At 43.4% G+C, this 13115-nt stretch overlaps 1 protein-coding gene across 5 annotated transcripts in view; it reads right to left on the bottom strand.

Annotated features, from left to right (window-relative positions):
• mmadhcb (metabolism of cobalamin associated Db) overlaps window positions 1-13115 on the bottom strand; it is a 40357-nt gene that overhangs the window by 23818 nt on the left and 3424 nt on the right. For 2 of the 5 annotated variants that reach the window (XM_037280671.1, XM_037280668.1), the window contains exons 2-4: window positions 7665-7701; window positions 1856-2018; window positions 1468-1676 (exon numbers count right to left, since the gene is read on the bottom strand). In XM_037280671.1, coding sequence (XP_037136566.1) covers window positions 1468-1676; window positions 1856-2018; window positions 7665-7701 — 409 coding nt within the window. The remainder of the gene's footprint in view (window positions 1-1467; window positions 1677-1855; window positions 2019-7664; window positions 7702-13115) is intronic. The other 3 variants (XM_037280672.1, XM_037280669.1, XM_037280673.1) reach the window with 2 other exon arrangements.

Below are 13115 nucleotides of genomic sequence, written 5' to 3'. Positions count from 1 at the left end.
TGATCCAAAACATGAAGCCAAATCTACAATGGAATGGTTCACAAATAGACGTATCCAGGTGTTAGAATGGCCAAGTCAAAGTCCAGACCTGAATCCAATCGAGAATCTGTGGAAAGAGCTGAAGACTGCTGTTCACAAACGCTCTCCATCCAACCTCACTGAGTTCGAGCTGTTTTGCAAGGAAGAATGGGCAAGAATTCCAGTCTCTCGATGTGCAAAACTGATAGAGACATACCCCAAGCGACTTGCAGCTGTAATTTCAGCAAAAGGTGGCGCTACAAAGTATTAGCGCAAGGGGGCCGAATAATATTGCACGCCCCACTTTTCAGTTTTTTATTTGTTAAAAAAGTTTAAATTATCCAATAAATTCCGTTCCACTTCACGATTGTGTCCCACTTGTTGTTGATTCTTGACAAAAAATGTAAATTTTATATCTTCATGTTTGAAGCCTGAAATGTGGCGAAATGTTGAAAAGTTCAAGGGGGCCGAATACTTTCGCAAGGCACTGTATGTACTCCTCTACGTGTTAAGTCAAATCCTCTGATTGTTTTTCTGCCCTGATCTATGTAAAACATAATGTCCTCTGATTGGTTCATCGGGTCTTCATATTTCGCCTGTACATTACAGAAACCACACAAAACAACTTTACAGATTTTGGAATTTGGTCCACACAAAAGGCACACCTTATCAAAAGGTGCACATTCGTTTTCTGAGAAAATTGAAGGCTTTTAGGTGTGCCTTATGTTGCAAAAAATACGGTAGTTGTATCAGATGAATTGCAATGAATGTGCAGTATTATTCTTGGGGAACACAATAATGTGTTAAATGCATTCGTTAGCTTCTCGCTAACCCGAGCATTAGCTTACTGGTTAACTTGACTGCAGTGCTTGTACAAGACATGTTCATAAATATTGTGAGGGGATTTATTTTGTTACGTGTTATGTATGTAGGACAAGTCTTCTGCCGTTGACATCTTTTAATCTATCAAAAACTTTGCTGCGCAAGTAAATGCTACCTCGGCTAAAAAAATACAAATATGTCAGACCAGAAAGAAACACATGCGATTGGCTGGCAACCGGTTCAGGGTTTCCCCCGCCTACTGCCCGATGACCGCTGGGATAGGCTCCAACACGCCCGCGACCCCCGTGGGGACAAAGCGGTACAGAAAATGGATGGATGGATGAATCCCTACAATGTCATAGAGGAAGTGAGGCAGACAAACCCAGTAAAATCTGCCTTGGATTGTGCAAAGGAGGAAGTGAAAACATCCCAGAGAGCACCATCTTTGCCACTGTCAGATAATCCATTAAGGGATGAGAATGGCAAATGTGAAAAAAACACTGAAAAGTAGCTGGGGGTCTGGGGGGGCCGATGATATAACAAAACGCCCAAAGCCCCACACTCTACACACCCTACTGCCCCATAACACACTGAACCCCAAACCGACCACCACTGTGCTATACTTACAAAAAAATCTTTGATAAGCAGTCCAGAGATACATCTCTCAGGTCTCGATGGGGTATGCAGCGGATCAGGGATCATCTTTTTTGTCAGAATCCTCTTTTGTTCTGAAACCTTCAAATTACATTCAAACCCTGCACTACCAGGCATGCAGTAGAGGTGGTCTTTGACATTAGAAGGACTCATGGTCTCATCATGCTGCAATCTAAGAGGTCCTGAAACAGAAAGCAACTGCAACTGTAAATAAACAAGCAGTATTTCAGTAGTATAACAGTATTTTTTAAATCTGGTCCAGAAATTTGCTCAAATTCTGAACAAAAAGCACTTAGTCAATACAGCGGCCTTTTAATTTTCTCCCGATTTAAAATGTGAAAGAGAAAATGGCAAGCCATACCATTTATGGATGTAGGTACTGCAGCATGGGGATCACCAGAGCCATAGGATCCAATAGTAGAGTAACCCATGGTGCTGGCAATGTGCTGCACCAGACCATTAATCCCAGGGAGATAGGTTGCCAGCCTGGTTTTACTGTACAACACCTGATCGAATAAGCACACCTAGTTTATGTTAGTTGCAAACAAACACATATAAAACACCAGAGGCTTTTCAAAAAATTACCAAGCACCGAGACTATAGCAGATGTCCTAAAGGGAGTTGACACCGACTTGGCACCTTCTCGGCCAAATCACGAAGTTGTTGTGTGAGGGTGTAACGCCTTTAATGAATATACGTGTGTGTATAAAATGTTCTGTGTATGTTCAGTCAAAGTCAAAGTCTGCTTTATTGTCAATTTCTTCACATGCCAAGACACACAAAGAAATCGAAATAACGTTCCCACTATCCCACGGTGACAAGACATAGTACACAATATACATACAAGTAAACACAAAAAAAATAAAAACAAGAAGGCACAAACAATGAATAAATAAGAGTGATGAATAAATAATAAATAAACAAATAACAATAAATAAGAGGAGCAAAAATGGAGCAAGTGTGCATACAGCAGACAGTCAGAATATAGCGCAAAAGTACAGGACGCTACGCAGAAGGGGCGAGAGAGTTCAGGATCCTAACAGCCTGGAGAATGAAGCTGTTGGTGAGTCTGGTGGTGCGGGAGCGCAGGCTCCTGTACCTCTTCCCAGAGGGCAGAAGATCGAACAAAGAGTGAAGGGGGTGACTCACAACACTCACAATCGTGGTCGCCTTGCGGGTGAGATGGGAGGTGTAAATGTCCTTCAGGGAGGGGAGTGAAGCACCAATAATCTTACCAGCCGTGTTCACTATGCGCTGCAGGGCCTTCATGTTGTAGTCAGTGCAGCTACCACCCCAGACAGCGATACAACTGGAGAGGACGCTCTCAATGGTGCCACGGTAGAATGTAGCCATGACGGCCGGAGTCTCGCCTGAGTTTCCGCAGGAAGTACAGGCGGCGCTGAGCTTTCTTTGCCAGCTCAGTCCACTTGTGTACAGTATTCTCCTTAATGTTTTAAGGGGAGCTGACACACCACGAAAACACAGCTAGTAGGCAAATGGTTGTCTGTGTGCCCTACTGGCAACCAGTTCAGGGTGTCCCCTGTCGACTGCCCGTAAATCAGCTGGGATAGACTCCAGCACGTCCTCGACGAGCATGAGGATAAGCGGTTCAGATGATGGCTAGATGGATGTTTCGCAACATGATAGTAAGAGGAAGGCATCATTCACCAGAGTGCAGTTTGAAGCTGATGAGTCAACAAGTCATCAATCAAAACACCTCTATCATCTGTGGAGCAAGTTTTACAAAACGTCTTTTGTTTCAAATGCATTATTCAAGCGAGGAATAAGTCTGAGATCAGATTAGGAAATTACGGGCGACACTCCCACCCTTCTTGCGAGGACATGCGACATGAGCGCTCACAAAGTTTGGAGGCGAGGCCTCATTAAGCGGCAGCGGCACTCATTAAGTTTTAACCAGGTCTCACAAAGACCAATCATGTTAAGATTATGGTCTCTAATGTGGTCATTAACTCGTAGCCCTTTTGCAGAAAGTTATCTAATACAGTAATCCCTCGTTTATCGCGGATAATTGGTTCCAAAAACCACCCGCGATAAGTGAAATCTGCGAAGTAGAGTCACCCTCTTATCTGTACATTTTTTGTGTGTCAATAAATGTATATGAAACAATTTAAGTGGATATTCTATTATTAGAACATTAAATAATTGTTTCAAACATATAATATATTAATAGTATAAATAACACAGAAAATGTTGTATAAATATTGAAAATATAAATACTATACGTGTGTGCGTGTAACATGTAGATGTGACTGTAGGTGAATAACACACACGTTAAGAAGTACTGGGCAGGCTAACGAGTTAGCGGAAAGATCCTAATTCGCGATCATGCCAACACGCGAAAACGGACCTCTAAAGGAATGTAAACGAACATTTGGAGCAATACTAAATTGTCCTAAAGGTTAGACACGTGATCGTTCATTTGTCACTTGTTAGGAGACCCACTTACATCGTCAATGACTGCTGTACCACTGTAATCGACATATGTACACGAACGTGAAACAGGAAGTGGTATCGCCTGAAAACGGCCTTCAAAATAAAGCACCCTACAAATCCCAAATCAAAGCACGGCTGAATAACATAAATAAAATGGAGAATTCTCAACATACTGTAAATATTTTTTTAGAACAGCTTTTATTATTATAACAATTTTTTATAACAAGGTACAAGTGTACATACTGTAAATATGGTTTTAGAACTCTTATTATAAAACAAATTCTATAACAAAGTTCAACACTGTAAATATGTTTTTAGAACTCTTATTATTCTAACAATTTTTCTATAACAAGGTACAACACTGTAAATATGTTTTTAGAACTCTTATTGTTATAACCATTTTTTTTTTTATAAAAAGGTACAAGTGTACACACTGCAATTGTGTGAGCACTCCCTGCCTTCTGCTGGCGTGTGGGCAACTTTTGTGCCATAATTCCTCAATTTAGAAGTTTTATTTTGAATTTAGATTTCTTTTCATTTGGGGAAAAAATCTGCGATGTAGTGAAACAACGATAAATGAACCGCGATGTAGCGAGGGATTACTGTATTCATAAAACCGAGATTCAATCTTCGGTAAATGTTCATACAGTCTTCACTTAGTACATTCTTTAAGATACTTTCTTTTAGTAACACAGAGGCGAGTTTGTTTACCTGCTTGACAAAACATGTCATTTCTTTAAATGAGATTCATTCTAGTAGGTTAATCCAAGTTATTTCCCATGGGAGAATGTTTAGACGAAATTTGAGTGAGATTGCGTTGTCCAAGTCCAGCATTAAATTTAAAATGATTATTTACACAGCGGGATAAGCGGTTCAGATGATGGCTGGCTGGATGGATGGATGGGTTGTACAGATCAGCAATTTCAGTTAAATATACCATAGAGCAGATGAACGCAGTGATATTTAAGAAGTAAAAGGAAGTTTATTAGATTTACAGAAGATTTAAAGGCTTTTTGAAGACAAGATTTACGACAAACTGGTCCACACCCTTTTGGAGTTTGCTTCTTCTTTTTTTCTTTTCAAACTCAGCCTGTCGATGTCACCTAAGGCAGGCAGACAAGCAATGCAATACGTATTGTTTACTGGCTTGGCTTGTCCATTCTGTTTTTACCAAGTCTTTAAAATGCCAATTTGCCACTGTCAATGGTCCACCCGCTTTTGGAGTTCGCTTCATGGTTTTTTTCCAATCTCAGCCTGTCTTTGTCCTGGCAAGCATTGCAATACGTATTGTTTCCCAGCTTGGCTTGTCACATTCTGCTGTCATCAAGTGTTTGAAATGGTGATTTGCCACCAAAATTCATATTCACATTACTACTCTTGTTCACTTTAACTTGTGAAAATCTGAAAGACAACATTAGCAAAACCATTTCAGCTTCTTAACAGCCAGACATGGGGGCTCTGTGTCGCAGACACCCCGTCATCAATCAGTAGCCAGAGCTCACTCCCTGACAACGACCTCATTCACTGATGCCAGTGAGGGGCGGCCAGCAGCACGTTCTTCGCCAGACTTGCCAGTCTCATTGGCCAGCTACGTTGCTGGGAAGCTCTCTCGCTGCCGCCGTCGGTGTTTGCAGGACTTGCTGGCGCATCGGCCGGCCCCATTACTAGGAAGCTTTCTACCCGCAACTGACCGTGTTTGATGACGCTGATGAGGCAAGCATCATCTCCTCTGGACTTGCCCGTGGCGGCCACCCACCGTTCAGTGCCGTACATCCCGCTGCCAATCAGCTGGCCTATGTGCGTCATGCTGCTGCCAATCACCCAGCCCGTGTACATCAATTTTGGATTACAAACTTTTGAGACAACCCCCAGAGGTTGGCTTGTCAAAATTGAAAATTTGGAGCACCGGACTTCCAGCGAGGGGGCTGGGAGTGCTATCATTCCCTTTCTCATTCTCGCTTCAGTATATCCAAATATGGGAGACTGTATTTTCTTCTTCATTTTTTGATTTGGAAGTGTGCAGTGTTCTCATGATTATATTTTTTGTACTTTGGAGTACAACTAGGGCTGTGCAATTGATCTAAATTAAAAAATATTATTAATACATAATGTTGATATTCAATGTATTATGTTTATATGTTGTACTATGTTTAAAAAAACCTTTGTTGAATTTATAAATTTACACTTTTTTTTACTTTAAAATAAAGTATTTTAAAATTGTGTTTGGTCAAAAGGGAACCTATGTGTAATAACGTGTGTGTGTGTGTGTGTGTGTATGTGTGTGTGTGCGTGTGTGTGTATATAAAGTGTTTCAAAGGAATTTATTTGCCTTAACATTTTTTTACATTATATTTTCTTGTGTTGCAAAAAATAATTATCGTTTTAATAATTGTGATTTCAATTATTACCAAAATAATCGGATTAATATTTTTTCCATAATGGAGCACAGGGTCCACCAGAATGATCTGACACATTTGTAGGTTTAATAAAATGCAAATAAATTAAGAAAACTTTTTTTTTTCAAAAAGTATATATAATGCCCTTTTGTTTTGTTTTGTTTCATTTCATTTTCGTTTTGTTGTCGAATAATGTTATTTTCTGGAGTTCTGGCGGTACGAGGTAGGCCAATTGATTTTTGTTTCAATGCTAATCCACTGGTTCTAAAGTTAGTAACCCATAACAAGATTGTATTTCTAGTAGGTACGGGATCATGTCTACCAAGTCTGAAGCGCAAACGGAACGCTCGTTGTGTTGCAGTTACAGATTCGTTCTTGATAAACGTTTCCACAATGAAAGCGCGATGCTCACCGGTCCAATTCATGTTAGCAACTGAAACGAAACAAAATAACATTACTCGAACACGAAAAAGAAATGAAACGAAACAAAACAAGATGGCATTATATGTACTTTTCGAAAATAAAAAAAAAACGTTTTTGTTTCTTTAATTTATTTGCATTTTGTTCGGGTTTACAGATTATCTTGATCATATGATTATGTTGGAATGTAGACTAGAATTATTAACTTTGTTTCAACCTTTTACCTTTCCTTGACTCTGAAAAGTTTAACCATTCAGTTGTTGAAACTTTCCAAATGGTGTGGAAACATTCTTGCTTAGTTAGTCATCTAAAATGCTCCACTAGTTTCTGTTTCCACGACCTTGTAAAACAATGAGCTGGGACCCTCCGCACTGATTAACCAGTTGCTGAGGTGACCACCAAACATGTCCAATGTCACCCCCACCCTGCTTGTTCTCAATAAATATGCTCTTGCAAGAGGCCTGAGCCAGACCTCATTCGATCGTCGCTGTGAATGACTCTCCACTTGCAGGTGTTTAAAAGGGCATACTGTCTCCCGTGTGGTTCTTGCAAAATAAGTTAGAGTGAGCACCACTCTAACACATTTTAATAAACCTGCAAATGTGTCAGATCATTTTGCCGGGCCCAGTACAACTGTAATGTCAAATAATTTTTTAGGCCTCTCTGAAATCTTAGGCAATTTTCATAAAATAACAATTCAAAAGTCAAAAATGCTGTAGTTTTGTGCAGTCTCTTACATTTGAGATGACAATCTTATGTTTTGTTCAAAACTCTTGAATCTTGAAATCCATGTGGTGGTGTATAAAGGTCAAAATAAAAAAACATTGCAATCGTCCAAACACCTCTGCACCTAGTTGTACCTATTAAATGTCATGAAAATAATACAAGCACTGAACTTACAGTCGCCATACTCCTCTTGCAGTTTACAGTTGGGTATCTGTGGAGTGAGAAAAAGTGTCAGTAAGAAAGCATTTCCAAGCATATCAAATTATCTGGGAGGACATGCCTCAAAATGATGTCAGTGTTTGAAGAGACAAGGATATACATATTTTACTCATGTCAATCTGCTGAAAGAAGTCAATATTTTCAAGCATAGGGATGGAAGGACATGATTAAATATTGGCAGACATTTATATGAAATTTCCATTTTAAACCCTGATATGATGACAAAGCAGCACCACAAGTATCAGAGGCCTATTTTAACACCAAAATTAATTTAAAATCATAAAAAAAAAAAAAAGTACACGTGTCAGACGTTGGCGTACATAAGAAACAGGGATGGTCTGATCCGATGGATCGATATTGAATCTGATTCAGGCCAAAATACCTGGATCGGTATGTGTTTTTTTTAATTAGGACCAGTCTGATCCAGTCCAAAAGCCCAAACTATATCATTTATACTTAACTTCACTTTGCGTGACCTGCCTTAAAACAGATTAGCTATTGCCACATTGTGTTTTCGTCACATGAACAGTTTTTCAGTGAACGTTGTTTTTAGATGTCAGTATTAACAGCGATGAGAATGGAGAATGGAGAATTGAAGATTTATTCTTGAATGATATTGTGACAATAGCCTAACATTAGCTTACATGTAACATGTTACTTTCTAAACCCACATTCTTGTAAAAGTAAAAACGTACCTTTGTGTTTTTTGTTTCGATGTGCTCCTTAATGTCCCTAGCGCCGCGATCTCCATAGCTTATCACATCTTGACAAAGAATGCACAAAACCTTCCCCGGGACATCTAATTTACGGATATGTTCCATCAGGCAGGTGGTTACGGACTGTGTTCCGAGTTGTAAGATGACGCTGCTCTCGAGCCATGCCCATCTTAAGCAGCTCTTGATCCCGTTCGACTTGTCTATTTCCCTGGCACGATCCTAGTCTTTTTTCTCTAAAACATTCGCCATGCTGGCGAAAACTTTTGCTGGTTAGGCAAATGAGTAGGCAAATGATGTGACGTAAGTAGCGCCAAAAGTTAAAGTTAAAGTCCCAATGATCGTCACACACACATCTGGGTGTGGTGAAATTTGTCCTCTGCATTTAACCCATCCCCGTGTGATTTTAATCCATCCCCTGGGGGAGAGGGGAGCAGTGAGCAGCAGCGGTGTCGCGCTCGGGAATCAGTTGGTGATCTAACCCCCCAATTCCAACCCTTAATGCTGAGTGCCAAGCAGGGAGGCAATGGGTCCCATTTTTATAGTCTTTGGTATGACCCGGCCGGGGTTTGAACCCACAACCTTCCAGTCTCAGGGCGGACACTCTACCACTAGGCCTACTAAGCATGTTTTTGGGATGTGGGAGGAAACCGGAGTGCCCGGAGAAAACCCACGCGGGCACGGGGAGAACATGCAAACTCCACACAGGGAGGGTCGGAGGTGGAATCGAACTGGTGTTACATGACAACTTGCTCCCATATTACCGTAATTTTCGGACTAAAAGTCGCTCCGGAATATAGGTCGCATTAGCCATAAAATGCACAATAACGTGAAAAAAAACATATATAAGTCGCTCCGGAGCATAAGTCGCATTTTGGGGGGAAATTTATTCGACAGAATCCAACACCAAGAACAGACATGAACGAGCAACAACAGGCTAAACGATAGGTATGCTAACGTGACATAAACACAAACGAAGAGCTGAGAACGGGCCTGACGTAACATTCAGAGTTATTCAAAAACTATTACATAAATAACACGTTTATAAAACCATCTGTGTCACTCCAATTCATTAAATCCATCGATCGTCCTTTATGTCAACAATGGGTGCGCGCCGCTGACGGCGCTTGCACTTCAAAATATTCCACAGGCCCATATAACAATATATAAATTATATATCAAATAACTATTATATAAGCAATCATATTATCAAACCATCTGTGTCACTCCAAATTATTAAATCCATCGATCAAATTCCTCGTCCTTTGTCAACAACGCCGCGCGTGCGCCCTGACGTCAGCCTTGTCGTTATTCCACAGATCTTTGCCTGCTTTGTGATGTTTTCACCGATTCACGACCACGGTCCATTGGGCGCCGTTGAACTGGGCTGCCCTTACACCTGTCTATGGACCCCGTGGAGGCTATTTTGTGTGTTTTGGGGTGTTCTCTTGTATTGTGGGGTGCTGGTTGGCCGCTGTTACTTTTTTTCCTTTGTCTTTTAGCTTTGATTTGCTTTGATGGCTTTTATCTTGAGCACTTTCTGACTTTCTTTGTGGCGCCGTTGTGTGGCAGCCTTATGAGAGCCTGTTGAGTTGCACTTATGCCATCTGTGTGTCTTTTGTGTACCCACTCTGTGGTATGGGGATACTGCTGGGGCCTGAATTTCCCCACCCCTGGGGATCAATAAATATTCAATCAATCAATCAATCAATCTACTATATACGTAACTATATTGTAGCGTTAACAAAGTACAAGGAAAGACGTGGGTTTGGTAAACGGCTCTTTATTTAACAAAACAAACTTCCAGGCGTGTGGCGTCGTGGACTTCCAGCCACGGAGGTGGAAGAGAGATCCATAGAATAGGACCGGGCGTGCGTAAAAGCCATGACCGAGCCCCATCCACCGTCCCCGGACAGCCACCCGGCCGAGCACCGGCCCCCGACTTCTATCCACGGAGGTGAAAGAGAGCTCCGTAGAGTAGGACCGGGCGTGCGTAAAAGCCATAATAGTTTTTTAAACCTTCTGTGTCACTCCAAATCCTTAAATCCTTCAAACTCTTCGTCCTCCGTGTCACTTGGAAACAAAGCCGCTAATGATGCCGGTAGTACGTGGGGCCCTTCGTCATCTTCGTCATCCCGTGATCAATCTTTGTCTTTTTTGTAAACAACCGCCGCGCCACGCCGCTGACATCACTTGAAATTCAAATTAAGTAATCCCTTGCTACATCGCGGTTTGTTTATCGCGGTCCCCCCTTTTTTTTTTTTTTTTTTTTGAAAGAATTCACATATAAGTCGCTCCTTAATATAAGTCGCCCCCCCACCCAAACTATGGAAAAAAACGCGACTTATCGTCCGAAAATTACGGTATCTTCCTCCCTGTCTCGAGTTACGACTGTTAGGGTAAAGCGAGTTGCACAGTTTTGTGTTTCGCGACTGCAGATTCGTCACAAGCGACATGGAATTTGCCTGATTGCTGTTCAAATTCGCAATAAAAACGTTGAACGAAACGTCTCGTTAACATTTCTGACTGGCTGCAAGAAATAGCAAACACTAAAAAATCTGCGGGATTTGAACCCGTGACGTAAAGAAATAAAGGACAGCTCACTTGGCACCGTCTTAACTCCTGTGCTATCGCATACTCACTGCAACTGGATTAAATTATCTTCAATGTAGTCAAAACTAAATTACCCGGCGAGGGTACGCGTTGATCTGATGCCTTGTGTATACCCACCCATGTTAACTGGATCCTCGGAAACAACTTGACATGGTCGCGTTCCCAGGCTTCACGCTAACCTCGCAGCAGGGCATCATGCATTTATGACATGATCAACTTTCTAGACACATAACGAATAGGTCCAAGCACGAAAGCAGCGGTGTTATATTGATCGGCTTTGTGTATTAATTCCTATTAAGAGAGAATAGAATTTCACAAATGGTTGTCTGTCATGCAACGCACGGAGGGTGAGCGATGGGATATACAAAAGTTTACCGCTGAAAAGGTGGTACACTTGCACAAACCCCATCCATCCATCCATCCATCCATCCATCCATCTTCTTCCGCTTATCCGGGGTCGGGTCGCAGGGGCAGCAGCTTTAGGAGGGACTCCCAGACTTCCTTCTCCCCAGCCACTTCATCCAGCTCATCCCGGGGGATCCCAAGGCGTTCCCAGGCCAGCTGAGAGACAGTCTCTCCAGCGCGTCCTGGGTCATCCCCGGGGTCTCCTACCGGTGGGATATGCCCGGAACACCTCCCCAGGGAGTCGTCCAGGAGGCATCCTGATGAGATGCCCGAGCCACCTCATCTGGCTCCTCTCAACGTGGAGGAGTAGCGACTTTACTCCGAGTCTCTCCCGGATGACCGAGCTTCTCACCCTATCTCTAAGGGAGAGCCCGGACATCCTGCGGAGAAAACTCATTTCGGCCGCTTGTATCCGGGATCTCGTTCTTTCGGTCACGTCCCATAGCTCGTGACCATAGGTGAGGGTAGGAGCGTAAATCGACTGGTAAATTGAGAGCTTTGCCTTTTGGCTCAGCTTTCTCTTCACCACGACGGACCGGTACAGAGACCGTATTACTGCGGTGACAAAGGATAGCCTTGGCGGAGTCCAACCCTCACTGGGAACGAATCCAACTTACTGCCGGAAATGCGGACCAAACCCATGCATCGGTGATACAGGGACCGAACCGCCCTTATCAGTTGGCTCAGCACCCCGTACTCCCGAAGCACCCTCCACAGAACCTCCCGAGGGACACGGTCGAACGCCTTCTCCAAGTCCACAAAACACATGTGGACTGGTTGGGCGAACTCCCATGCACCCTCGAGGATCCTGCCGAGGGTGTAGAGCAGGTCCACTGTTCCACGGCCAGGACGAAAGCCACACCGCTCCTCCTGAATCCGAGGTTCGACCTCCCAACGGACCCTCCTCTCCAGCACTCCTGAATAGACCTTATCAGGGAGGCTGAGGAGTGTGATTCCCCTGTAATGGGAACACACCCTCCGGTCCCCCTTCTTAAAGAGGGGAACCACCACCCCAGTCTGCCAATCCAGAGGCACTGTCCCTGATGTCCACGCAATGTTATAGAGGTGTGTCAGCCATGACAGCTCCAAAACATCCAGAGCCTTTAAGAACTCCGGAGTCCCGCAGGCCAAAACGGCCTGATAGGACTCCTTCTTCAGCTTGACGGCATACCTTACCACCAGTGTCCACCAGCGGGTTCGGGAATTGCCGCCACGACAGGCACCAACGACCTTACGGCAACAGCTCCGGTCGGCCGCCTCAACAATGGAGGCATGGAACATGGTCCACTCGGACTCAATGTCCCCCGCCTCCCCTGGGACGTGGGAAAAGCTCTGCCGGAGGTGGGAGTTGAAGCGCTTCCTGACAGGGGATTCTGCCAGATGTTCCCAGCAGACACTCACAGAGCGTTTGGGTCTGCCAGGTCGGACCGGCATCTTCCCCCACCATCGGAGCCAACCCACCACCAGGTGGTGATCAGTTGCCAGCTCCACCCCTCTCTTCGCCCGAGTGTCCAAAACATGCTGCCGCTAATCCGATGACACGACTACAAAGTCGATCATCGAACTGCCGCCTAGGGTGTCCTGGTGCCAAGTGCACACATGGACACCCTTATGTTTGAACATGGTGTTCATTATAGAAAATCTGTGTCGAGCACAGAAGTCCAATAATAGAACA

The sequence above is a fragment of the Syngnathus acus genome, chromosome 21 (genome assembly GCF_901709675.1).
Source record: "Syngnathus acus chromosome 21, fSynAcu1.2, whole genome shotgun sequence".
NCBI classification, from domain to species: domain Eukaryota; kingdom Metazoa; phylum Chordata; class Actinopteri; order Syngnathiformes; family Syngnathidae; genus Syngnathus; species Syngnathus acus.
Note: the sequence above shows the minus strand (reverse complement) of the source record. Positions and strands in the feature narration are given on the sequence as shown.